Raw genomic sequence first — 26,791 nt, forward strand, 5'->3', positions numbered from 1 at the left:
GGTCTGAATGTAGAATCTAGAAGCTAGAAAATTCTACCGAGAAGAACCGGCAAGAAACTCAGTAGTTACTTTTAATGCATAACGAAATATAATGCAGCAATAAAACTTGGAACTAATGTTTAAATCTGCCGTGGAAAGTATTGTCGATAACTATTCTATAAATCGAATTGCAATGTCAATATATTTTTAAATTATAGTTTAGTAGTTGACGCCCGCGGTTTCGCTCGCGTTTTAGAGGTTGTCTGTCCGGTTTTAGGTATAAAAAAGTAGCCGTGTCCTTCCTAGCGGGTTCGAGCTTGCTTCATAAAAAAATCTATCCAAATCGGTTGAGTGGTGTGGCTGTCAAAGACTAACAGACACAATTAGAGTTACTTTTGCATTTATACTTGTATAGATTTTTTTCTATATAACAGCTTCCGCAAGAAATAGCGAGGTTTGAGTTGAATCCATTGTAACGATTTTAATCCAATAATTAAAATTTTCGGATTCCACAAATTTATTGATTATTATAAAGTCCAGAGTAAAATTATTTATAAATTAATTATTTTATAGCGAAAATGACAGTAGGCATATTAAATAAACAAATCGAGTCTACATGAATAGGAAAGTTGTTCGTTAATATTAGGTTTAGGGTGAAAGTGCACTGCATCAACGAGCTATGGAAAGCGATAATATGTATGAATCCAGTGTGTGTAACCACGTGTTAACATTCGTTAGGCAAAGCGAGTTATTACTAATTGAAGCGTTTACGTAAAATTTTACAAAAACGTTGAGTTTATTTTGTTTTATTTGTTTTCTACTGGCTTGTGAAAAAATTAACGTCACAAACTGTTTTATCGTTGTGATTATACAACATACAGATTTTTCTTCAGCTCCATCTCCGTTCTAAAGATGTAGCTTTAATTGCGTTAATTTGCAAACGATATTACTAATGGTATTAAACAATGACTCGGTTGGCGTTGTTTTCGGCACATCAAAGGGTTTTAGCTCTTCAATTACGCACTGAGTCTTGTTGGGTACATTAGTACGATCTCATTCCGAGCGAAGTATATGGACGCATCTGCTTTTACTCGCACTGTACGTATCATTAAATTGTAATTGTTTTTTTGTAATATACGGCAAATGAACATTATCGAGCATTGATTTTTTTTTAAATATATGTAACATAGATATAGTATAGATTATGGACGTGTAAATGGGCCACCTAATGGTAATCTAACACCACCATCACCACTACCGCCATTCCTTACATCGCCAATGCGCAGCCAACCTTGGGAACTAAGATAATATGTCCCCTGTGCCTGTACGTACACTGACTCACTCACCCTTCAAATTGGATTACAACAATACTAACAGAAGTTTTTAAGCGAAAAAATATATGATGAGTTGGTGGTACCCAGACGGGCTGACACTTGCACTTACCGCCTAAGTTATTACAGTACCACATTCAGTGAATGTGTCGTCTACGCGTCCACGAGAAATGTTACTCGTGTAACGCTTACTAAATTGGTTCAATCACTTTGCAAATGGAAACTCAGTAATAAAACGTAATGGTTTTTCGCCGTGGTTTGATAAATTGATGGACGGAGGGGGGGAGGATAGCTGACTACCTCAATGAGCAGTAAAGTAAAAACAATCTGTTAACGGAGACTTTAAGCTTTTTTAATGTGGTAATTATTGCTGGATGGTAATCCTTATATTAATGATAGACTGAAGATACTGATTAATATACGTTAGAATGAAAAATCTGGTTACTGACTATGTTTATGTTACTGTTTTACCTCACACGGCGGAAACGTAATCTTACTAATATTGTGAATGCAAAAGTTTTGATGGATGTTTTTATCTCAATCACGCCAAAAAGTCTAAACAGATAAATATTATAAGTATCTCCCGTTACACAAGCGTGAAGTCACGAGCGGATAGTGTATTATATTTTACTGTAGGTACTTGAAACATTGAAATATATATATATGTATATATATTTATATTGCAATATATATATGTGACGTGTCTCTGGTTATTACAGCTTCAATCTGCTTCCTGTTTTTCGAAGTGTATTATACAGTCGTAGTCGTGGTCAGATCGAGAGCTGTCCTATTTGCGCGAACATCCCAATCAAAGTCAGGATTACGATTTTTGTTTTTTTTTTCTATTAGATATCTCCCTCGTGTAATGATCTTAGTGGAATTCTGGATTCCAAGGCTGGTTTGAATGACGATACAGAGCGTTTACACCATTTTTTTATTTTAAAACCAACGACCAGTTTGAACTCTGAATAAGTAAATGATGATTGCGTTGTGTTGACCGACACAATGGGTTCAGTAAAATCCTCGTTATCAAAATTACCATCGCGTCAGGTAGTTGTACATATATGGCTTAATTGTTACAACGATAACAATTGTAGGATTGATATAAATCTGAAAAGTACATTTCATATAGTTTTGACATTGAGTAAGTGATGCTAGGAGGGGAAGTCCCAAGTTCCGCTCGAATCTTGAGGTGGAGCTGACTCGACATTTATGGTCACCTACCTATGTATAGTCTAGTCCAACCACGAGATGAATAAACGCAAATAAGGAAAACATTTGACATCAAATTGACGCGATGTAATTCGTCGAATAGCTTAATCTATAATATTCATTATGGATTTGCGATAAAATGTCAACTAACTATTAATGTGGATATCAGAGCAAATCGCATATACCTAATACGTACATTCAAGGTTATCCTCGTATTTATCTTCATTCCTTCTTCGATTGGAATAGGCTATAGTTAGACTCTCTGTTTCCAAATTTAAGTACGATAATTTAATTGGCTTAAGACCATCTTCTCAGTATTAGGACACTTTACGTTGCTCCTCCGTATTACAGTTTAAAAAATCTTATTGCCCGTGTAATAAAATAAAAGTACTCAAAATTGTAATATGTACATTAAATTTTATTTATATCTTCGCTTGTATTTTTCGAGCGATGGCTTTACGTTTGTGTTAAGTGTTTTAGCAATCGTTAACACTTTAAGGCATTACTTTCCACGCACCATGGAAATCGACCTAAATTCAATAACAATTTGTTACTTGCGATCGTTAAATATACACATATACACAGTTCATTTCATTCATTTGTATTTTCAGAATGATATGATTCAAACGGTTGACTTTTAAAATAGTGTTTTTTTTCTCTGTTTTGCATTGAGGAGTCGTTTTCCCACAGTTAAGTGTCGTGCGAAAATATTAAGTATTGCGTAATCTGATCGTGTTCATATTATTATTTTGCCCTTATTAAATGGTTTAATTTTTTGTGGTACAGTAACAGAGAAACCGGCGCCGGCGCCGCGCACCGGTCCCCACGGCGTGCAGGTCGTCAACACGGGCCCGGAGCACTCCTTCGTGCTCGACGAAGACGCGCTTGAGGAGCTGCTGCTGCAAGATGACATCAAAGACAGGTCCGCGGTCGTCATATCGGTCGCGGGCGCATTCCGGAAAGGGAAATCATTCCTGCTCGACTTTTTCCTCCGATACATGCATCATAAGGTTTGTAATATCATTTAAGTTGTCATTTAGCATAAAGCAATGAGTACACGTGTCCCGCGTCATTTTCGCGCCATTTGTCGATCCATTGTTCAATACGTCACGTCACCGTCACGCATGGTGGTTACGTTTTATTATCCCCGAACGTCTTTAAGGGATATTTCTATAAACAATGACACTAAACATTATTTTAATGTTACGCGCCATTTGTCCCAAGCACATTCCACGTAGTTGATGAGGGTTGAGTCCATATCCCGTGCATTGTTGCCTCTTTTGCATTCAAGTGCATCCGGGGCTTTAAGTAGTTAATTTTACATTCAGAATTATAATTATTGATCTGAACTTATCTTATTACAACTAAGTTTGTTATTAAAGCTCCACGTTCAATTATCGACATATTTGAATAATTCTACTCTGGCGCAGCACATATTGAATGTCAAAGTAATAATAAACGAAATCTAGATATACCCTTTCAAGAGAATTGAACCAAAATTTTCTCAAATTTTCAGTATGGTGCGGGAGGCGGTGGAGGCGAATGGCTGGGCAATGAAGAAGAGCCGCTTTCGGGGTTCAGCTGGAGGGGAGGATCCGAGCGGGACACCACCGGCATCCTCATGTGGTCTGAGATATTCAAAGCGACACTCGAAGACGGTGAAAAGGTAAACACAATAAGTCACTTTTACAACTCGGCTCTAGATTTGGAATTTACATTGAAAGTTTATAAAGAAGATAAGACTTAAACAAGATAAATCAAACAAGTTTCAAATGAAAGAGTAAGAGATATCTCATTCCTCTCTTTCTTTGAAATTGTATTGAGGTTGATTGATGCCTTTTAACGAATTCCCGCAAGGTAATATTACATTGCGTTGATAATGAAACGATTGTATTATCTGTCTGATACGGTTGGTTACGGGCAGAACTTCGACTCCAGTGGCGGATTAAGAAGGTGGCCTAAGAGGCCCGGGCACTATGCTACCTAAAGCAAAGTAAGATGTTCTGTGCCACTGTTCGTCTCTGTAGAAGAAATGCCACAGGTTAACTTTCATTAAAAAAAATACGATTGCAAAACAACAAGAAACATATATATTAATGTAATATAAAAGATTTTATTCGTGATACAAAATAAGATGTTAGTAATCGTTGATTGTTATATTGCTGTAGGTGTTTGTAACATTACGTTTGACTAGACATCATTAACACTGTGATTTTATTAAAAAAAAAAAAAAACTTTGTTATTTCTTTTCTACGTTCCAGACCGACAAGACGTTTCCATAACGCTTGTAAAGAGTCCACTCGAATGGAGTATATCTTGTTTGTAGCGGAAGCTTTTACAAACGTTGATGCAAATTGTTGCGTCGAAGAGACGTGGTCGTGGTAGTGCGAAATCATGACCGTGCCTTCCCGCAGGTGGCGATCATCCTGCTCGACACGCAGGGCGCGTTCGACAGCGAGTCGACGGTGCGCGACTGCGCCACCGTGTTCGCGCTGTCCACCATGCTGTCGTCCGTGCAGATATACAACCTGTCGCAGAACATACAGGAGGACGACCTGCAGCATCTGCAGGTGACGCATATTTGAGATCCAAACCAGTTGCTGTGTCAATCAAGGCCTAAGTTTTTTTTGTTAAACATATGTAGGTATGGTCATATCGGTAGGTATCCATTGCACCGCCAATGTGCTACCAACCTTAGGAACTAAGATGTTATATCCCTTGTGCCTGGAGTGAAACTGGCACCCTCACCCTTGAAACCAGTACACAACAATACTCAGCGTGGTAACCTACCCAACAGGTTTGCATAAAACCCTACCTCCCAAGTTCATTACCTTAACTCGTCCTGCCATTGGAATGGACTATACAAATTAATCGTTGATTTTCACGCACGTTTATTCAATTATAATAAAGTGATTGAAAAAAGTATATTATCTTTTCTGATTATGATTTTTCTTCCCCAGTTGTTCACAGAGTACGGTCGGCTGGCGTTAGAGGACGGTGGTCGCACGCCGTTCCAGCGACTACAGTTCGTGGTCAGGGATTGGAGCTTCCCCTACGAGGCGCCGTACGGAGCCCAGGGCGGACAGAACATCCTACAGCGACGACTCAAGGTGTGTAAATGGGTAGGCGGACGAGGAAATAGCCCACTTGATGATGAGCGATTACCACCGCCCATAGACATTTGCACCGTAAGAAATATTAATCATCCCTTAAATCACCAATGTGCCATCAACATTGAGAACTGGCTCACCTATCCTTCAAACCGGAACATCACAACAAATAAGTATTGCTGTTTGACAGTGAAATATATGATAAGTGTGTGGTACCCAGACCGTCTTGCACGAAGTCCCACCGCAAAAGGCAATAAAAACACATAAAACATAATCATTTTAAAGAATTAAAAAAGGAAGAACTTAATAATACCTGTCTGAATGATTTTTATGTCGGTGAAAAATGGTTGTTATCATTTTGAAAGTCGTGTCTCAATTATTTGTTTCATTTTTGTTATAATTATATGAATGAGAGAAATTTGTGGACTTATCTAGACAAGATGTAATCTTATAGTTTTTGTATTCGATACATACTAATAAGTAACCGGCTTCAGGTCTCGGACAAGCAACACCCGGAGCTGCAATCGCTGCGCAAACACATCACGTCGTGCTTCGCGGAGATCGCCTGCTTCCTGATGCCGCACCCCGGGCTCCGCGTGGCCACCAGCCCCGACTTCGATGGCCGACTCACAGGTGACTCTCCCTCTACACTTTCAAGTGCCACGCCCGGGTCTGTACGTAATTACTAGCCTCAATTTACGGCTTGTATGTATTAAATGTGATTTATTCAAGTAGACTTTTACAATCTACTTGATTAAATTGTATAATCCAATAATAATTATTCCCTATTACATACTCTCTTCTGGTACATCACTATTTTTACTCGACGTGCGACGGAACTATAGAAGTTTACTCGATCGGAAGACTTTGTGCACACCACCCGCTCATAAAATATGCTTTCGCCAAACATCAAAACATAGTATTGTTGTGTTCCGGTTTGATGGGAGTGAACCAGTGTAACTACAGGCACAATAGACATAACATCTTAGTTCCCAAGGCGGTCGCCCATTAGAGATGTAAGTTATGGTTAATATTTCTTAAAGTACCAAAGGTTATTTGCGATGGGGACCATTCACAAGCGGGTGGCCTACCTATACTATAAAAAATTCTCGCGACAGACATATTGAGTCACCCGTTACAAATAAACGTCTACAGACATCGAGCCCGAGTTTAAGCGTGCGCTGCAGCAGCTGGTGCCGATGCTGCTGGCGCCGCACAACCTCGTGCCGAAGCTCATCAACGGCCAGCGCGTGCGCTCCAAGGACCTGCTGCACTACTTCAAGTGCTACATGAACATCTACCGCGGGAACGAGCTGCCCGAGCCGAAGAGCATGCTGGTCGTGAGTACACGAATCCCGTTTGTATCATTTAATTCGGCTTCATACGTTTAGGAAACCCTGTCTGATGAGTCACGTTGATTGTTAAATATAAAGTCATAATTATATAACGACATCGGTTCGGTGTGTGGTCCGCAGGCGACCGCCGAGGCTAACAACCTGACGGCGGTGGCGGAGGCGCGCGAGGTGTACACCATGCTGATGGAGGAGGTGTGTGGCGGGGCCCGGCCCTACCTGCAGGCTACGTTGCTAGAGGCAGAGCACGCGCGCGTGCGCGACAAGGCGCTGCTGGCCTTCCGCGCCAAGCGCAAGATGGGCGGCGACGACTTCAGCCGCTCGTACTGCGAACAGCTACTCCAGGACCTCGACGACCAGTTCCAGCAGTTCCGCGCTCACAACGAGAGCAAGAACATTTTCAAGGCGGCGCGCACGCCGTCCGTGCTGTTCGCGGTGGCGCTCGTGTTCTACGTGCTCAGCGGCGTGCTGGGGCTGGTGGGCCTCTACCCGCTCGCCAACCTCTGCAACCTCACCATGGGCGTCGCGCTGCTCACGCTGGCGCTCTGGGCGTATATTAGGTACACCAACCTGACGTTACAGAAAAATAAAGAGTTCTATTTTATAGACAATATACTAATAATGAACGATCGCCGGGCCTTTCTCAATCGTTGCAATTTTTTATTGGATTTTCAGGTACAGCGGTGAGATGAGAGAATTCGGTATAACAATAGATGAATCGGCAAACTGGCTCTGGGAAAACGTAAGTTTTAATTTTTGAACGCATCAAAGCAAATTACATACAACTTTATTTAATGATCATTTACACGTACCGTTGAACAGAGTGCTGTCTCATTAATAGAATAAATCAAATAATTAATTCGGTTTTTTAATTTTTCTGCATCATGTTTGTGTCAAAGTACCGAGTACAGATCCAAAATAAAGCGTGTCAAACATCCTCCGCAGGTGATGAAGCCCGTGTACCAGGCGGGGCTGGAGAAGGGCATGGAGCACGCGGCGGCCGTGGCGGCGGAGCGCGCGCTGGGCCCGCCCACGCCCACGCCCACGCCCAGCGCCAACGGCAAGCACAAGCACTTGTGATGCTCGCACGTGCGCGGCGCTCGCACGCCCCGCCCCGGAGACGCTACGGACGACACAGGACGGTGCCACGCTGCGGATAACCAAATATGGCAGTTGAATGAGAGTCCCGCTACTAGTCAAGCTCATAACAGTAACTTTGACAATAATCACTATCGATCGCGCTCGGAGACGCGCCGTCGACTGGTCCATCACGGGCGCGGCAGCTGTAGATGTCCAGCTGGAGTCCGTGGCGCGCAGAACCACACACTCGGTGGACGTAACGAGAAGGTGCGAATAGTTTGGAAACGAGCAACTATTGACCTCTCTTGTAAGTGTAATATTAGACATCTAAGTTCACATTACAGAGATGCGCATAACGTGCCCAGTAACTTCGACGAGATCAACTGGAGAGACTATTCGCTTTGTAATACAAACAATACTTTTACAACACGTTACACCTGGGCCAGGAAATTTATCTCATTGACGTATATTGTTGTAACTTATTATAATAGATTAATTTGGCAGCATAGTTCTAGACAAGTGAAACGTCTTAAGTACTTTGCAATGGATTTAAGCTCAAAAGTAGCAATAAAACTGTTATCAGGCTAGAGAAATCTTTAAGAGTTTATTCATTATCATGTTTCCGATGTGGGCATCATACATATCATCCGACCGCTTCGATGAGTCTAAACAGTGTCAGTGTCCGTGTATGCGTGTGGCTCGATGAACGAATTCAAATCTTAGTGAGTTTTAAAAGTGACAAGTTTAATTTTTAATCGTTTTATGTAGCTTAGTGGTTGGTTTTCATAAATTTTATGGTAAAGGAATGTTGACGGTGTAGGTGGGGAGCATTTTCAATAGGTCCTTGTACAGTCATAGACAAATTATATTATTAGTTATAGTATCATAATAGGTTAATTATTATTGCTTGATTAATCTAATAAGGAGCGCTCAATGTGTAAAAACTTACCTTAAGCATGTTCATTGACTTCGAACAGAGTCAATTTTGAATAAAAGCCGTGCGAGGAACACTTGTATGGCCATGCACGATGTCTTGGTTTTATGTGTCTCAATATAAATATAACGAATTTAACAGTTCTCGATCGAGTTTCTTTAACTTCATCTTATTTTTAAATAAGTGAATGACGTTTATTTTAAATAATATCTCTTAGATTAATAAAGCAATACAACTAAATACTTAGATTAAATCTTTGTGACGGCAGACTTTGAATCATTAAAATATATATATAATATATAAAATGTAAAACTGATGTAAGATAACCACTCTTGAAAGTTGAAAAGTTGCACAAATTATGAGTTTATAAATCATGTTTCAACAGGAATCAGATCAAGACTTTTAATCACTCGTTAAGTTGCACTATAACTGTTGAAAGCGTACTTAAAATGTAATTATGATTGTATAAAAATATTGTTTGAAATAAGTATCATATTGTTAAGACATGGTTGGATTTTGTAAATACTGTTTCAAACATATATCGTTGTGTATGGTTTATACCACGAGTCGAATCCCTAAGGAAGAAGATACTCGCACCTCATATGTCGATGTGCGTGACTAGAGATAAGCGAGACGAACCTGACGTATAACACAACCTTAAGAAGTAATTTGGCTATTGAAGGTCATGCGTGTTAACCAATGAGCGTACAAGGGCAATTCCTTTGGGAGGTCGTTTCGTGGAATGGACTTTAGTGACGTTATTCCTGAATGTGCCAATTTCAAGTCGATGTTTTTAAAATGTAATCCAACGTCACAGTGGGAACAAAATATTTTTGAATACTATTATGTTGTAAAATTCAGAGTTTATTTCGTTGTTTGTTTACTAAACTCGGAATAATTTAAAAGCCGTTTGTTTCTGTTCACCTTTAACTATGTTTTAAATACAGGAATTTTTAATTTTACATTGATTTATGTAAGACTTATTGAACATAATATAATAAGATTACACGAAGTTTTAAAAAGACGTGTGATTTTAATTGTGTCGAAAATAAAAAACACGAAGTGTTACCCCGAGACTTTGACAAAAGTTTACATGTCAAAGGGTTTTTTAATTAAAACAATTTCCTACATTAACTTACATATATCATGAAAAACAGTTATATTACTTTGTAGTTATGATTGACTTTATATATTTAAGTACAGGGGTTCGAATCCGCTTCTAATCATTTGTTTAGCATTACAGTTATTTGTGCTTTCAGCTTGAAGCGCTTATTGTTATTTATTAAATTGTTATATTTTGATTGTCGTTATAGTAACAATTTTATTTCATTGCTTACTTCATTTTTGCTCAAAATGCCATTGCCTCTATAATTAATTTTAGGATATTAATTATCTGTATTTTTAGATAATCTTTTTTTGTTGGCAATGAAATAATTCGAAATTGCACTTTAGATGTACATACACTCTTTCAATTATTATATAATATATAGTGTTGAATTATAAACAAAAACTATATATATTTTCATAACCCAAAAATATATAAAGTTTTATCTTGTTAAAATCAAATATAAATTTCGTTAAACCGTCGACGGAACAATTGTAAACAGCCATCCTTAAATAATTTCTTTTTGTACTTCTCTCTTACGCCTCGGATATCTAGTGCCATAAGCCTTCGTAAGGGCGACCGATCCATACTAACTATATTCTACATCTATAAAAAACATAACAGAAATACTCGTTTTAAAAATGTATATGTTGAAATAAAAGTATAATTGCTCGTTTTCGTTTGATCACGTTATGCGGTTATAGTTTTATTTCTGATGGGAACAGTCGCCCTCACTTTCTCGTAAACGTTATAGTCGGCTTGGGTATGAGTTAAATTTGGTGAAAATAAATTAATTTTAAATCAATTATTTAAATAAAGTTATTTAATTTTATATACGTTTTGTTTTATTTCTCGACAAATATAACGTTTGCGAACACAGACGTTGTAACCGCTTTGCTTTGAACATATATAAGACTAACTTTTTTATAGATATGTAGCTTTTTTTATTAAAATTAGTAGGCAGATTGGCAAATCAGCCACCTAGAGGTTTGTTTGCAAAATTGCTCAACACAGCCCATAGACATTTCCACTGGAAGAAATATTATCCATTCTTTACACTGGCTCTCTCATCCTTTAAATCGGAACAACAATTTTAGCCATTGCTATAAAAAAATAGCTATCCAAATGGGCTTGCAAACACCCCACCTCCGAGTTATACATATATAAAAGAGAACAAAAATAATTTGAAATATGTAGGTTGTTTAAAGTAAATTAGATCCTTATCTAGGATGTATGAGCAATAAAAAAGCAACACGTTGCAAGGTAGGTACTATTATCATGAATAATTTTTTCAACATCTTAATATCAAATACCTTGATAACGTGAGAACGTAGCGAGGCATATTGCGCGCTCACTCGCACTTACAGCGCTTATGACATTAGTGATGTAGTCTTCGTGTAATATCGTCATTACCTAGTTATTGTTTAAAAAGAGTTTCTCCAAAGTATTTGTTTAAATAAGTCATTAATTCATAATAATGCTTTTTATTATCATACATATTCGATATTGCTTACAAATACGCCTCTACGTCGTTAAGTAGTCCAGGGCTGAATGAAACGTAATCTCCATTAATAGCTTACATATATCACTTACTATCAATGTCAAAATCTTAATTCAATACAGAAGCGTTTCTCTTATTGGTTGTCTATAATCTACTACCAGTTCGGAAATTAAATCCTCGAACCAAAAACTAACCGGAAGAAATTCATTTTTTTCATATCTGAAATATTTTTGCCGTACTCGAGTTTTTATCGATAGTGCATGTTTGAAATGCACATCACTAAGCCGTAAAATTATTTATGTAGTGAGAAAATGCCTATTATAGCATACTAAAAATCTTTAATGAACTAAGGGCAGGTTAAAGACATGATTGAAAAGAAAAATGTTAGAAAAATATTTATTATCAAAATGTCAAATATAAATATATTTTGAATATTGTCAATGTAGAAATAGTAAAATCACAGCAGCATATTTACAAATGTACCTCTTATTCTCAACACAATAAGGATGAAGTTCCTGTGAATAAGATACAATAAAATAATAATATTTATAGCCCTTGATTATTTGTGTATAGATATGCCGCCAACTGTTTGTCACGTACACGCACACTAGTAAAGTAATATGACGTTTGTCGAGTTTCAAGCGTAGCTGTCACGCACACCAACATAATAAAGTTGGTTCGTATGTTTTAGTTATTTTGTAGTGCGGCACTCATCTATGATATATGAATAACAAAGCTATAAAAATAATCCTTATACATAAAACAATACCAATATTCTCTGACTTGATTAAAACTAAGACCAACACAGTCACAGCTTATATACTATAATTAGTATTTACATTCTAGGTTGGTTATAAAATATGTTGACACGAGGTTTTGAGATAACAGTGATCAACTTTTCATTATATTACTATACTATACAAGAATTTTTCAAAATTACATAATCATATAAAAGTATAGACGTATATTACATACGTTTATATATATACAATATACATAGATCGAAAGTGTAAAGATTAGCGGTCCACTAATAAACTTTGCATAGCGAATGAACGAATGCTATCTTGCTACGCGTGTTGTATTTTAAAGATCCCGACAAGATTTTTAGTTCTTATAACATCTCTGAATTTTGTAAGTTCAATTAGAAATATATGTCAAATCTTTTGAAAGTAATAAAATTGTCTATGTCTAAATCTCATTGCCTCTGATTAGTTACAGTTATATTATATTTTATAACGTCATGTATGAGTACTCAACTCGCATCTCATCATCTCATCTCACATAACGTCATGGAGAAGTGAAAAAGATTGATTTGTCTTTTGTGCAAAATGTAATATTTTTATTAGACAATTGTGACAAATATAAGAGTTAGATTTAATTGTTGAAATTCGCGTGAAATTCTTAGTTTTAATGACGATTAAAAGATAAATTTCGGTATCTAGCCTTCAAACACAATTTTTCCGACTATTAACAGTATTTGGCAAAAGTTACACTCCGTTTTCTCCACTTTAAAGCAAGCTGCTTATTCATCGATAAGACATACAATGTTTATTACTAAGAGGGTAAATCACGGTGTTTTCAATAAACTTGTTCTGGGTTTTCCCGTGTATCTGAGAGTTTTTGTTAATCAAAGTAATCAAAAAATTTTTTTATAGTTGACAGATTTAGTTGATTTTAAAGATAAATTATTTTATATGGTATATTCGCCTACACAAGTCCACGACTTTGCTTGCTGGTCCTTTGCTCAACCAAATGAGGCGGAAAAAATATTATTCGTTGTTAATTTTTTCAAGTAATTTTTGAAATTAGAATACCACAACGAGCGTCGATTGAAGGTTCTATTCAGTGTCGTCGTCTTTATCTAATTCACAATTGCATCACACCGATACCACGAGGGTGAGGGTGATAGATATATGTATGTTTACTGCAAATTGTTTATTTGTTCGGTGTAGAGGTTTCACTTCTGTCCTCTATTTTTTTTATAACTCTATTTGTATATGTCAATATGTAAAACTATTTATTTAGAAAAAATTGGCAATTATTATTAATATTCTTAATGATTATATTAAAAATATAACTTTTCATGTGCAAATAAAAAAATGAAAATAAACAGCGACGTTGCTACGTTGTCTTTTTGTCTGCGCCGCAGCCGAGCGCCGCCGCCGCCGCCTGCCGCGCGACCGCGCCGCCGAACATTTGTATGACCTTAACGAATTATGATCATTTATTAGCAACAGACGGGAGCTGTAGTATATTCCTACATAAGTATACTCAAGTAAAATTTAACTAATATTTAATAACGTATTTTGTCCTTTAATAAATTATATATTTTTTAAAAAGAATAGTAGCCAGTGCCCCTTTTAAAGGAATTACTAATATTTTTATTCCCTCCAATTAAGCTTTTGTTAGGTTTGGGGGCGGGGTTCGTCAATAGCTCATCACAGTATACATCGCTAATTGACCGGTAAATTATTGCGCTACTGACGTCAACTATTTCATAATATGGCTTTAAGGTTTTAGTTTTAGACGTAGAGGAAATTGCGGGTCGGACCAGTAATTATTAACTCAGTAGTTCCGAGTTAGAATCTTAGCAACACGTCCGTGCCTTGATATGCATAAAATGCTTCTGGCCCTGTGCTCAATAACTCTTCGGTCGTGTCAGATTTCTGTCCAGGGAATAATAAATAATAAATAAATATTGGACAACATCACATACATTACTCTGATCCCAATGTAAGTAGCTAAAGCACTTGTGTTATAGATAATCAGAAGTAACGACGGTACCACAAACACCCAGACCCAAGACAACATAGAAAAATAATAAACTTTTATCTACATCGACTCGGCCGGGAATCGAACCCGGGACCTCGGAGTGGCATACCCATGAAAACCGGTGTACACACTATTCGACCACGGAGGTCGTCAAAAGAATAGACAACAGACATTGCACAGTATCTGTGCACATAGACACGTTTCATAAACGATTGAATAAACGTAAATAATACTAACGACAGCCGTTTTTTCGTCCAACATCTGCGCCAGCTCCCCAAAGTTGCCGGTGAGCCTGGAGTAGGCCCACAGCAGCAGCGCGGCGCCGGCGGCGAGGGCGAGCGCGGAGGCCAGCGAGTGCAGCGCGGCCAGGCCCAGCGCCTGCGCCGCCGCCGCCAGCAGCCACGCCGCCAGCGCCAGCGCCAGCAGCACCAGCGCCGTGCCCGCCCGCCGCAGCACGTTCTTGTCGTCGTTGCGCAGGCGGTACTGCTCGTACTGCTCCTCCAGCTCCTGCGGGCCGCTTTTCGCTTAGCTTGTTTGATATCATTATCTCCCTTGCGAAACTAAGTTTTCTTCAATCGTATCGGGCCGGATGTGTTCCCCTACCGATCGAAGACCGCCCAATTCGGGGGAAGTTTTGCTCCGACACGTCACTTGCATGTAGAGGACAGATATGTTATGATATATATATGTTAGTTATAAGCGTAAGTTGGCCCGCATGACCGCTAAGAGGTGAGTTGAGGAATATGAATCAGCCCGCTAACAGAATACGCGCGAAGAAGTCGTAGGGTTCAATGTAAACTTGAACATTATTGGTATATGAGTATGTATAATTTTGTCATCGACTTACAATACAAAAACATTAACATTAAGATCCACATAGAGATATACAAATGAACTAATTAATAATACAGATAGAAGACAGAAGAATAATAAAAATATTAGTGGGTAATAACATAGACGGAACCTTGAACAACTTCTCGCCATAATTCTCGCTGAATGCATCGCCCCCCATCTTCTTCTTGGAGCGGAAGGCGTGCAGCGCTTTGTCTCTGGCGCGCCGGTGCTCCTGCTGCAGCAGCGACGGCTGCATGTAGGGCTTCGCTCCGCCAGCCACCTCCTCCATCAGAGTCTCGTACACCTCCCTCGCTTCGGCCACGGCGGACAGGTTGTTCGCTTCCGCCGTTGCCTAATTTTCAATAAATAAAAAAATTAAGAACAAACGAAATGTATTAACATTGAAAAATGTTAAAAGCTAAATTAATAGCAGTATGTCTCAAAATCCGTACCTCCAAAATCGTTTTCGGTTCCGGCAAGGTGGATCCGTTGAAGATATTCATGTAGGACTTTAAGTAGAGCAGGAGGTCCTTCGCTTTCACCTTCTGTCCAGCGATCTTTTTAACGATTAGGTTTTCGGGAGCGACCAGCATGGGTATGAATTCTTTGAGAGCCTGCTTGAACTCTTCACTTATATCTGGAACAACATTTTGTAAAATCAATGTAACTTACAAAAACAAACACCAACAAACATGTACAGTCGATATCTAGGTTCAAATGATGTTTTATGAACATATAATGTATGTGAATAGTGTTAAAATAAATATATAAGAAACAAATTACTAGTCGACTTAAGTATTTAAATATATGATTGAAGCGTCCAAAGCGCAATGATTTACGGGCCGCTTAGCGATGAAAAAAGTAGCAGGATCGAATATCGATCCTGACCCCTTGGGCTATTGACGTCCCTCGTCGTTAGGAATATTAGTAACTATTTAATTAATTTGGGGCATTGCTAGTATTCTTTAAAAAAAAAATACCAGAAAGGTTTCCTTTGAAATTAGGGTTAGTTGCGACGGTCAGGCCGGGGTGAGGCATCAGGAAGCACTTGAGTTCCTCGAAACAGCTGGCGATGTGATGCCTCAGCGACTGCAACTCATGGTGTTGTTCTTCGCGTATCTGTTTGATATAATTATTTGTGGTCAAATATTCGGCTCGTATAAAACGAGACATGGTTATTTGGAACTGTCAATGAGGTATTACTTAAAAGTACGATATTCTGGTAACGTGTGGCAAAATACAGATGGAATATTAATAGTACCGATGGATATGTGTTAAGCCGTTTTGAAATCTCACCGCAAGTCGTTTTTCCAGCAGCTGTTGACCGCCCTTTTCGCCGTAGGGATAGTCGTACGGGAAACTCCAGTCACGCACCAGCAGCTGCAGCCGTTGGAACGGCTTGCCACTACTAGTCTCAAGCGCCAACCGGCCGTAGTCTGTAAACAGCTGAGACATATTTTGCGGTATTACCTGTGTTCGTTTTATAAGCAGAAGATATAGACAACCTAAGTATCTTAGTAAAGACAATAACATTAGATCTTACTAAAGACAAGTACCAGACAAATCGATTCATCAGCACACTTCTTCGTTTCAGCATATAAATATCCAAATATACACACCTAGATACATGTGCCTTTTGTGGATTTCGGCAAACTTTAAAAATCTGTTATTCATATAAATTCCATACGTTGCTTTCGGTCTTACCTGTAAATGCTGCAAGTCGTCCTCTTCTATGTTCTGTGAGAGGTTATATATCTGGACGGAGGACAGCATGGTTGAAAGAGCGAAGACTGTAGCATTATCTTTAACAGTTGACTCGCTGTCGAAGGTGCCTTGCGTATCCATTAAATAAATCACTACCTGGAAGAAGACCATAAGGAGAGCGTAATTAACTTCGAGAAAAACAAGTCTTTTGACAAAATAATAATAAGTATTTTCAGTTCGTATTTTACGATTTCTCATCTGTGATTTTACCTTGTCTCCATTCTCCAGTGTCGCTATGAAAGGCTGTGACCAGAGCAACAGCCCTGTTGTGTGTCGCTCGGAGCCGCCGCGCCAGCTGAAACCTTGCAAGGGTTCATCCGCGTTTCCCAGCCACTTTGAACCGCCATCACTTAAATTATACTGTAAAAAGACAATTAAATTTGTATACACAAACTTACGATCGAGTGTGTGTTTATAAAGGCAACCTTAAGACATTGACAGACTGACAATTGCTAAAAAATTCTAAAATGTAACGCAAGCTTAACACCAAACTGTTAATTTTAACATCATCCAAAAAAATGCTATAATAATTTATTTAACGAAATCTAGGAATTAACAAAAGAAGCGGATCATTTGGTGCATTGTGCCAGTCAGCCAGACAACTGCGTTGAGTGTGTAAGCATTGGCAACTTTTATGCTTGGAGCAGGTGCTGAGCATGTTTTGACAGAAAAACTCAATAATGTTTTATTGGTCCGAGCTGAGCTGAGATTTGAGGGCCGAGCGCGTCTTAATCGGGATCGTTACTTTACAGAACTATATAGAGAACTTGATAATTACTGTTCTAACTAAACTTTTTAGTAAAAATTACAATACAGAAAAATAAAATGTTGCTTTTTTTTAATGTTTCTTTTGCTAAATCCTATCTCCAGTGGTTTCCATCGCTCAAACGACAATCCTGGATCCGCCACTGCACGGGGCCATGAGTACCACAGAACAATACTATAATCATAACTATGGCAAAAAAAAAAAATTAATGGACTAACCTTGTTGTGCATATATCGTAAGAAGAAGCTAAGAAGGAATGATTTTCCCTTGCGGAAGGCGCCGGCGACCGAGATGATTACGATTGGACAGTCTTTGATGTCATCTCTGAGCAGGAGTTTCTCCAAGGCCTCCTCGTTGAGCGTGAATTTGTGATCAGGACCGGGTACTAACACTTGAATACCTTTACCAGAATTTAAATCTTCCATTTTTAATCTGTAATATGAAATAAATATATATTTAAAATAGTTAATCTTACTTTTAAACATACTTTGTATTAAGTACTTATAACACAAAATGATCTTAAAAGTAAACTAAAATCCCACTGATGGTAAGGTAAGGCCTAGGTCTATTTTTAAGGATAATGTTTGGAGCGTATTCCACCATGCTGCTCCAATACGGATTGGTGAATGCATAAGTAGCAAAATATTGTTAGACACATTCAGGTACGCAGTGTATTATAAGATCATCACTTGCCGGGAATTGAACCCATAATTCTTATGTAGCCACTTAGTTCTCAGTTATCCATCGGCCCATCAAGGCACTTTCTGCCCAAAATTTGACAATTAAATTGATTATGTTTGTGTATTAATTACTACTACGTTCAAGGCAAATATTTAGTATAAATATATAATTAGCACAGACTTTACAGATCATATGTGTCTAACTCAAGTCACCGTACAAGGTCGGCGGCAAATATAAATTGTACATTTTAGAAAGTTTCCAATTTCGGAATTTGAATCAAACAATATTTTAAAAATCAGGCGAATAGGTAATTCGTAATCATATGTTTTGAGTCGATGAGTAATCGGATACGTTCTGCTTTGTTTAGTATGCGGTACGACCAAGGTTTAAAAAACCGGAATTCATTACGACAATAATATCAAATTTAATCGAGGCAACAATAACAAATATTAAGTACGATTTATTCGATTATACTCGTATACAAAAAGGAAAATAAAAAATTAAATAATTTTATAATAACAGATTTATATTCCTAAATTACTAAACATGAAATTTTCTATAAAATACGATCTTATTATTAGCTTGTACAAAACTCTTTACAATGCGAAATATTCATTGAAATTAATCAACACTCAATTGTATAATAAACATGTTTTTATGCTACTTTTATAAAAACAATGCTATTCCCACTTAATTAAAGAAACAAAATTGTAATACGGAATATTTTATTCATTATTAGCATGTACATTAACAACGCTTATATAAAATAAATAATTGCTAAAATTATATGAAATATCATGTCCTCAAACCTTCAAGTACCAGTTGACACAATCCTCTATAATTGGAATAAAAAACACTTAACTTCACTATGTTTCGTACGATATATAGACTAGATATTTAATAAAACACTCGCTACGACGTATGTTTGTGACTAGCAACTGAGTCTATCAACGAAAGTTATAATAAACGCTTATTTTAAGTAGTAAAGAGACGATTATCGTACGTCATCGGTGGGCGCGACGCGACGTCGAAGTAACTTCGACGGAGAACGAGTGAGGACGGTATAATGAATGATGTCATACTAGTCTGATTCCATTGGTCGTGTGATATCATTCAAACGTTAAAAAACGTAAACTGGTACCTAAGACTTTTCTCGTGGTCAAGTCATCATGTGATTGATTTCGGTGAGGTATTTTTGTATGCAGAATAAAAAGTTGCTTAAGCTTGAAAGAAAATCGATGACCGCGACGGTAAAGTTTAACGCGACTATTTTCGCGTTGATATTTAAATATAAGAAGAATGCAAAGCATTTTCTCATCAGAAGAATTTTAAATATGTTTTTATACTAGGTATAATAAATCCAAATTGAGAGTACGACTACCTTGACGTCTACATTTCGTACAACAGCAATCATCAATTATCATATAGAGGTTCGTTTATATTTTGAGAATTAGAGAATCATATATTTAAAACGAAATAAACAGTGTCCAATATTCTCGTGATAAAATGAAAACGCACTAAATCGAGAATCGAGTAATGAGAACGAGGGAGTCCACTTTCATTCACTGCGGCCTGCGCTCGGCGCTCGTCGCTCATGTCATAAAAACAGCGAACCAAAACACGAACGTTCGTGAATGCATTTTTTTTTTAAATCTCCTTCTTAATGTAATTAATTAGAACTAGACGATTGTACTTTTTAGTAGCATACAAAGCGATATTATAAAAACTTGTTTACATATTTTGCTTACATTACTCTCGTAACTCATGGTAATATTGTATCTTCCAATTAAAACAAGCAGTGTTCATTGCTTTCGTTATTTATTCCGTATCGGAGATTTGATGTTTTAGGCTTTAAATAATCACGAATCTTCGTTGACCCTGCTCTCCTGCTACTCATGATCTTCATAACGTTCTTTAAATCCGTACTTTTACACTCTTTTTTATATTGTTATATTTGTATCTTATCTTTACACATATGTTGTTCCTTTGGGTCTACATATCTTTTTTGCATTTTTTTAATACCTGGCAACATCATAATTTAAATTTAAAAGGTTGCTATTTGTCTCCTTGGGATTCTGAATTCGACAAGTCTGTTTATTTACTTATATCTATACTATCTTCTCTACTATGAACCGCCATTTTCAGGTTGTAATCATAACCGTCTTTACCATTAGGGCCCACGGAGCACGTGCCCAGGGCCCCCATCCTAAAGGGGCCCCGAAGAATCAAAAATTCCTCTCACACGTTGATATATAGACTAGTGTAGCAGTAAATATAAATAGCAGTCAACGTGTGAGAGGAATTTTTGAATTGAGAGGAATTTAAGGAATTTTTGAAAACAAATACGGCAATTTTGAAAATATACATAGGCATATATATTTTCAAAATTGCCGTATTTGTATTACATAGGTATGTATATTTTCAAAATTGGTGTATTTGTAAGAAATTGCTAACATATTGATCAAAATGCTAGTGTCGATAGTCGATATTTAATGTTGAAAGCTGTAGACGTGCCATAAAATACTATAATACAATAAGGTACCACCAATTAGATTCCTAAGAATTTACGAAAATTACTGCACCGTTAATTTGAAAGTAAACTTAATGCCTGGCTATAAACAAATTATTTCTACATGGTAGAAATTTTTTAAATTAAAAATAAATTGTATCTTTGTTATTTTGTTAGATATTTAATTTTAGTAAATATCTAGCAAAGGGCTCTAAATTCACACATTAATTTCAAATTCACCCAAGGGCCCCAGCATAGCTTGAGATGGCTCTGGTTGTAGTCCAGACCCTTGGTAGTCGCCATTTGTGCATTCTTCACCAGTGTCCCCAACGCAATTACGCTGTCGTCGGTATAATATACGATTATTTTCATTTAACGTGATATGGCATCCACTGCATGGGATTAAACTATCATGCATTGCATGCTGTTTCGTTATCCAGTCCCTGTGCCTCGTGTTTTGTGAAGGTGTTGTTTTATCCATCTCCATTTACATACCCTTGGACTTGTAGGGATGCTTTCTCTGCTTGTGTGTATGTCAAGTTCAGAGTCAAAAGCTGGGTTTGAGGATCGCAAAGCCAATATATGGACTTAGATGCAGGGACTTCATTAATTTGCTGGACGGGTATATGCCTCCGTAGATTTGACAGTGCACAACATTCTTCTTCTTCTGCTGATATGGTGGATATGAAATTTGGACAAATAACTGAAATATATTGTATTCTGTCAATGTATTCTAGTTGTTACACTGTTTTTGGTCTTGCTCTTTGATATAACTCACAAGGATCGACGCTATTTTGCGTTATGTCTTCGCAGTGTCCGCTCCCGTCCGGCTGGTGATCTCTGAAGTTTTTTTTCTCCACTGTTGTGGTTGCGACTACAATGTCTGCTTCAATTTTAAAGTTGCGTACGATCCAAGTTGTTTTTGCGCACCCTTCCATTTCTTTTACCCTCGTCGTCTTTGGTACTTCCCAGTTTTTAGGAGATTTTCAGCGATTGAACTATAGTGAGGATAGGGTCTTCCAGTCATATCTCTGTGCCTTCGATCATGACTATGATGGGATCGTTTTCTGGCCTGTGGTATTTGATTTTTCCCGAGCGTCTTGTTCTTGGTCATTGTTGTAAATGGTGGCTTTAACTTCTTCTATAGTCATTTTTAGCAGTCCTTCTTACTGGTTATTATGAACCTTGAGGATTTTGCTGCATTGGGAGATCTTTTCAGCTTTTGTGGCTTAGAGTATTGCCACATCATTGTCGAAAGCGTTGGCCATGTGGTCTACAGATTTGACTACCTGCATGAAACATGACGCTTGAACATGTCCCATATCTGCTTTGGTTCTCTCAGTAGTGGTTGCAATGAGAGTTCACCATTTTTGGTCGCTCGAAGAACTTCTCGATTGCCGATGTTGGAGTCGTTAGGATCTTTTACACTTTTGTCGCACTTTTCTGGATCGAAAATATTATTAATTAAAGAAAAAAAAAAAAATTGTAAAATAATGATTTAATATCCCTACGAATTTAGAGTTAAATTGCGAGGCAGGAAAATTGTGTTATATTTATAAATATAATTGTGTCGTAATTAGTGGTTATTCCTCATCGTTTTTTAATAACATTTATTTTAAAAGCATCATTAACGACCTATTATTTACACATATATTACACATAATAAGAAAAAGTAGACCAAATAAGAATGTTCAAAACACAACGTTCAAAAATGTTAACCCTTATATTACTATTTTATGCTTATATTATAGTGGTAAAACAAATTTTAGAAATTATATATAATAAAATAACTGTTACAAGCTCTGCGGTGCGAGATATCAAAAGTTTCCTCCTGCTTTTGCATCCGTCGGTATAATTTTGTACTACTACAAATTAGTAATTACATTTATCAATTCATGGAATAAACTCCAAGTATTCTCCTTAAAAGGAAAGGAGGCCTTTAACCTGCCATGGGGCATTTAACGGGCTGTTACTATGATAAACAAAATTATAAATATCGGGTAGGAAATATTTCGCTCGCGATAAAGAGCTAAGTTTACCAGATTTTGCATATCAGTTTCCACACGTTGTGTTTTCTTAAAATGCAGGGCCAAAGATTAATCACTACATAGTATAAAACAAAGTTGCTTCCCGCTATATGTCTGTCGATGTACGCAACGGATTATGATGCGGTTTATTTTAATTGATAGTATTTTAAAGGAAGGTTTATATAGGTATATAGAAGTTTTTAATGTGATGTCTTAAATAAACACATTTTTTTACGTTTACTCGTTTACAAACGCTGGCTGAACTCTACAAGATAGATCAAAATAATGTAATACAGTATTGTACATATTAAAAAGGTCCACAAATAAGTCTGCGATGGTATATATCTATCTCTTAGGGATAACCCACAACAACCACTTTTTTTACTTTACGTTTTGAGTGAAAAAATGGCCAATTTACGAAGCCATTTTAAGCAATACAGCACTCATCCTTATCAAATTAAGTACATTTAAATTTTCGATGATATTACAGATTTAAAATGCAGGGACAGAGCGGATTGTATTGTCTAATGTCAATGAAAAAAGCTGCGAACGTTGTATATAAAGACAATCTGCAGTATATTTAGTATCAGCTTGGACCCATGCGTAGCCGGGGCCGGTTGCTAGTTGTAAATAATACAGAGTAAACTTAGTTTTGTACTCGCCTAAGGTTGGGACAAAGCTAAGAACTCTTATATCTTTCATGGGTAAAATTTATTTCAAATAAAACGAGTATTTTATTTATTTTTTATTAATCTGACGAATAGTGGTTTAACAGTTTTACAGTGACGATCCTTGTTTATCATTTTTATATTCAAAAACTGCTATTAAAATAAAATAACTAAAAAAATATTATTTCTATAAGGATAATAAATATATAATAAAGTCAATAAATGCAATTAATTACAATGATTATTGTAAAAAAAAATCGTAATTTGAGTAAGAAAGTTATTTAAAAATAAAGTTTCTCATATTATCTCATATATTTCTTACAGAATCGTAGACCCTTACAATATTTAAAAAGAACCTAAATTATTAATTTTGTCTAATGTGACATATGCGTGTCTGAGAAACGGTGTCTCTATAAATTCTATTTAAGATATAACCAACTTTTATAATATTTCGGCAACTCTGCTATCTATGCTAAAAGGGCATTAGAATATTATTTAACGAAATATAGATAATCATTCATAGACATTGTATAACTGAATATTTCCCAATACTATTAATATTACCCGATTAATACGAAATGTGTCACTACGAAAGTAAAGTGCCACTTTTAAAAAATACGTTCCTGTATTGCTGGTGTAATTGACCAGTAATCGCTTTAATTACTCATAACCCATTGAACATTGTCGTAATCAAGGTTTTATTACTAAGGATTAAAATCTTACTAACTACTTTACCCTACCCGGATCTAGCGGGGAGGGGGGATTGTATATTGGCAAACTTCGGCCGCAGCTAAATTAATTTGAAGAAAAAAATATCTTGTTTCACCAAGCGCCTAACATACAACTCAAATTGAAATTTTATTTATTTATTTCAGTTTTAAATGCATCTCAGTTGAGTTTCAAACACATCCTGGAGAAGAGGGCGGCATTGTCGAGTTTCTGTCTCGCTTCGGAAAAATCGTAGATCCGGGGCTGACTCTACTAACATATAACAATGCATATTAAATGTAACATCTACATAATTATCCCATATATATGACATCATATTGTCATGTTTTTTTCTTATAGCTATGTTTTTAACAATTTAAATCTAACAGCAACCGATGTTTAAAGCTCACAATTATAATGATAAAAAATTATGATCTAGATAATAATTTTTTATGAATAAATATTACGTTATAGCCACGTTGCTATAAAACCAAAGGTACACAATTGATTTGGTTAAATATGTTTTGATATTATATACATAATGGCTTGAAAGTTTGAAAATTAAATAAAAGTAAAAATTTCTTAAACCAGTAACTAAATGTAATTGGAAAAAACATTTAGTTCACCATTATTAAACTAAAAATGTAAATACATTTTTTTAAATGGCTACATTTTTTAGAAATAGAAAGGTGTGATTTTGATACACTTTACTGATATTTCATTTATTACTGTTTTATTTATAACATTTTCAAAATGTGATACCGTAGTATATATTATGTACTTTTAGTAGTCACGAAGTATATATAACACATTATGCTACATTAGATATCTGAATCATATTGGACTATTTTTTCGTTATGTAGAATATAAATATACTTTTTTAAACTTTAATTGAGAAATAAAAAAAGTAAGAGGAAAAATGAAAAGTATTACATAAAAATTAACCAAACATTTTTTTAATAACTTTTGCATAATCTTTGTTTATTTTTTCAATATGAGGCCTCAGCTCCGAGGCTTTTAATTGGGAAGCTTTGTCGTTAGGATCTATGGCTAATGCCTTCTGGATATCTTCCCAGGCTTCTTCGTACATGTGGAGGCCAATGTAAGCCATGCAGCGTCTGTATAAAGCCTTAGTGTTTTCAGGATCATACTTAAGGGCTCTGCAGCAAAGTTCCAAGGAAGCACCAAATTCTTCAAACTGCAGTTGACAGTGCGCCATATTGTTGTAAAGTTTCACCTAAAACAGCAAAATATTTCATTACAAGATGATTCCAGATGTCTTCAATTTACTGTAATAATTATTGACTAAAATTGGCTCTAAATCAAAATAAACTCATTATCATTTTTATTAATATTTTTGAATTTATGTTTACATATTAATAAGAACCAAGATGGCTAAATGGTGAGTGTGAATCTGATCACCAAGACTGTGGGATCAACCCCGGCAAGCTTACTGAGTTTTTATATGATCAATTTGTGTTTATAATTCTTCACATGCATGTCCATGAAGGTAAATATAAGTGTATGTATGCATCGAAATAAATTCCCACAGATTACAAGCTTGTTTGAGCAGCGTGGTGGACCTCAGAAGCTCCAAGCCTCTTACTCAAAAGGATAGGAGGCCTTTATAGTACAGGAACAAGTACAGAGACATATTTTACTTACCCTTATATCAATTAACTCTTTTGCTCTTTCCTCATCTAAGGTGTCTTTATCAACAGGTTCCATGGCAACCAACATCTTATAAGCTTTGGAAAACCGCCTGAACCCATCGACGGTTCTTTTATCTTTGATCATTTGAACCCCACGTTCCTTGTGATGCATCGCCGACTCGTACAATCTCGCCCAGCTCCAGTCACTGATCAACTGCTCCTCGGTTACGTCTAGTAACTCTATTTTACAAGTTATATCCAACATGAGATCCCCGTGAGTGTTCTTATATGTTAAATGTGCGATACACAGCTCGCCGCAGCACATTTGTTGAAGGATTAATTCGACATCTCTATCGACGAATGCATCCATGTCTCCAATGATAACGTTTCCATCGAACGGGGAATTGAATATACGACTTAGAGGTTCCATTTCACAAACGCCGTCTGCATTTTTACAGTATACATCGGTTAATCGGATCTTACATCGAGAATCTTCGTACGGCACTATTGTATAGTCGCCCGGTGTTATTATTTTTTTTCTTATTTCTCTATCACGTCTACAGCATATAATGGATTCTCTGTGCATCTTTACGAACTGCTTACTTGGGCTGCCGATTCCAAGAATCTTTGAACAGCTATTCACAATTGAACCTTTCCTTTCCTTACAATTCTATCGACCGTAATTTCGCTCGACGTTACTTTGTATATGCGCAATTGACAACTAGTGTCTACTGTCTAGAACTAGTCAATAGGTCGATCGGTAATTCGGTAGATTAAAACTTAAGAACCTAATTAGAATGATTTTT

General features: G+C 36.7%; 3 protein-coding genes across 6 annotated transcripts in view; 1 reads left to right on the top strand and 2 right to left on the bottom strand.

Moving 5' to 3' along the window:
* The window catches only part of LOC113393814 (atlastin), a 34,696-nt gene extending 23,759 nt beyond the window's left edge, over window positions 1–10,937 (top strand). For all 4 annotated transcript variants that reach the window (XM_026630885.2, XM_026630886.2, XM_026630887.2 and 1 more), the window contains 9 exons: window positions 3,309–3,532; window positions 4,039–4,188; window positions 4,937–5,092; window positions 5,483–5,632; window positions 6,127–6,265; window positions 6,788–6,972; window positions 7,108–7,544; window positions 7,660–7,726; window positions 7,930–10,937. In XM_026630885.2, the coding sequence (XP_026486670.2) occupies window positions 3,309–3,532; window positions 4,039–4,188; window positions 4,937–5,092; window positions 5,483–5,632; window positions 6,127–6,265; window positions 6,788–6,972; window positions 7,108–7,544; window positions 7,660–7,726; window positions 7,930–8,064 (1,643 nt within the window). In that variant the 3' untranslated portion in view covers window positions 8,065–10,937. The remainder of the gene's footprint in view (window positions 1–3,308; window positions 3,533–4,038; window positions 4,189–4,936; window positions 5,093–5,482; window positions 5,633–6,126; window positions 6,266–6,787; window positions 6,973–7,107; window positions 7,545–7,659; window positions 7,727–7,929) is intronic.
* A 2,679-nt stretch (window positions 10,938–13,616) lies between these two features.
* On the bottom strand, window positions 13,617–19,476 carry LOC113393835 (atlastin-like). Its single transcript, XM_026630917.2, has 10 exons — window positions 19,231–19,476; window positions 17,959–18,172; window positions 17,185–17,334; window positions 16,915–17,070; window positions 16,507–16,656; window positions 16,191–16,329; window positions 15,663–15,847; window positions 15,341–15,562; window positions 14,614–14,883; window positions 13,617–13,809 (listed from the first exon to the last, which is right to left on the bottom strand). Exons 2-10 carry the CDS (start codon window positions 18,163–18,165, stop codon window positions 13,726–13,728), a joined length of 1,563 nt encoding a protein of 520 aa, XP_026486702.2. The 5' UTR covers window positions 18,166–18,172; window positions 19,231–19,476; the 3' UTR covers window positions 13,617–13,725.
* A 5,793-nt stretch (window positions 19,477–25,269) lies between these two features.
* Window positions 25,270–26,724, bottom strand: LOC113393821 (uncharacterized). The gene is made up of 2 exons (XM_026630896.2): window positions 25,999–26,724; window positions 25,270–25,570 (listed from the first exon to the last, which is right to left on the bottom strand). Exons 1-2 carry the CDS (start codon window positions 26,569–26,571, stop codon window positions 25,274–25,276), a joined length of 870 nt encoding a protein of 289 aa, XP_026486681.2. The 5' UTR covers window positions 26,572–26,724; the 3' UTR covers window positions 25,270–25,273.
* Window positions 26,725–26,791: the final 67 nt, after the last annotated feature.

This window comes from Vanessa tameamea, chromosome 19 (genome assembly GCF_037043105.1).
Source record: "Vanessa tameamea isolate UH-Manoa-2023 chromosome 19, ilVanTame1 primary haplotype, whole genome shotgun sequence".
Lineage (NCBI taxonomy): Eukaryota > Metazoa > Arthropoda > Insecta > Lepidoptera > Nymphalidae > Vanessa > Vanessa tameamea.

Bases quoted from the DNA above. Each gene is read 5' to 3' on its own strand.
- LOC113393821 (XM_026630896.2), bottom strand. From the start codon at position 26,571: ATGCACAGAGAATCCATTATATGCTGTAGACGTGATAGAGAAATAAGA. The intron at 25,571-25,998 runs GTAAGTAAAATA...TTGCTGTTTTAG, and splicing joins AAGAGTTAATTGATATAAGG to GTGAAACTTTACAACAATAT.
- LOC113393835 (XM_026630917.2), bottom strand. From the start codon at position 18,165: ATGGAAGATTTAAATTCTGGTAAAGGTATTCAAGTGTTAGTACCCGGT. The intron at 16,657-16,914 runs GTAAGACCGAAA...AATATGTCTCAG, and splicing joins ACGACTTGCAGCATTTACAG to CTGTTTACAGACTACGGCCG. The intron at 16,330-16,506 runs GTGAGATTTCAA...TATATCAAACAG, and splicing joins TGCTGGAAAAACGACTTGCG to ATACGCGAAGAACAACACCA.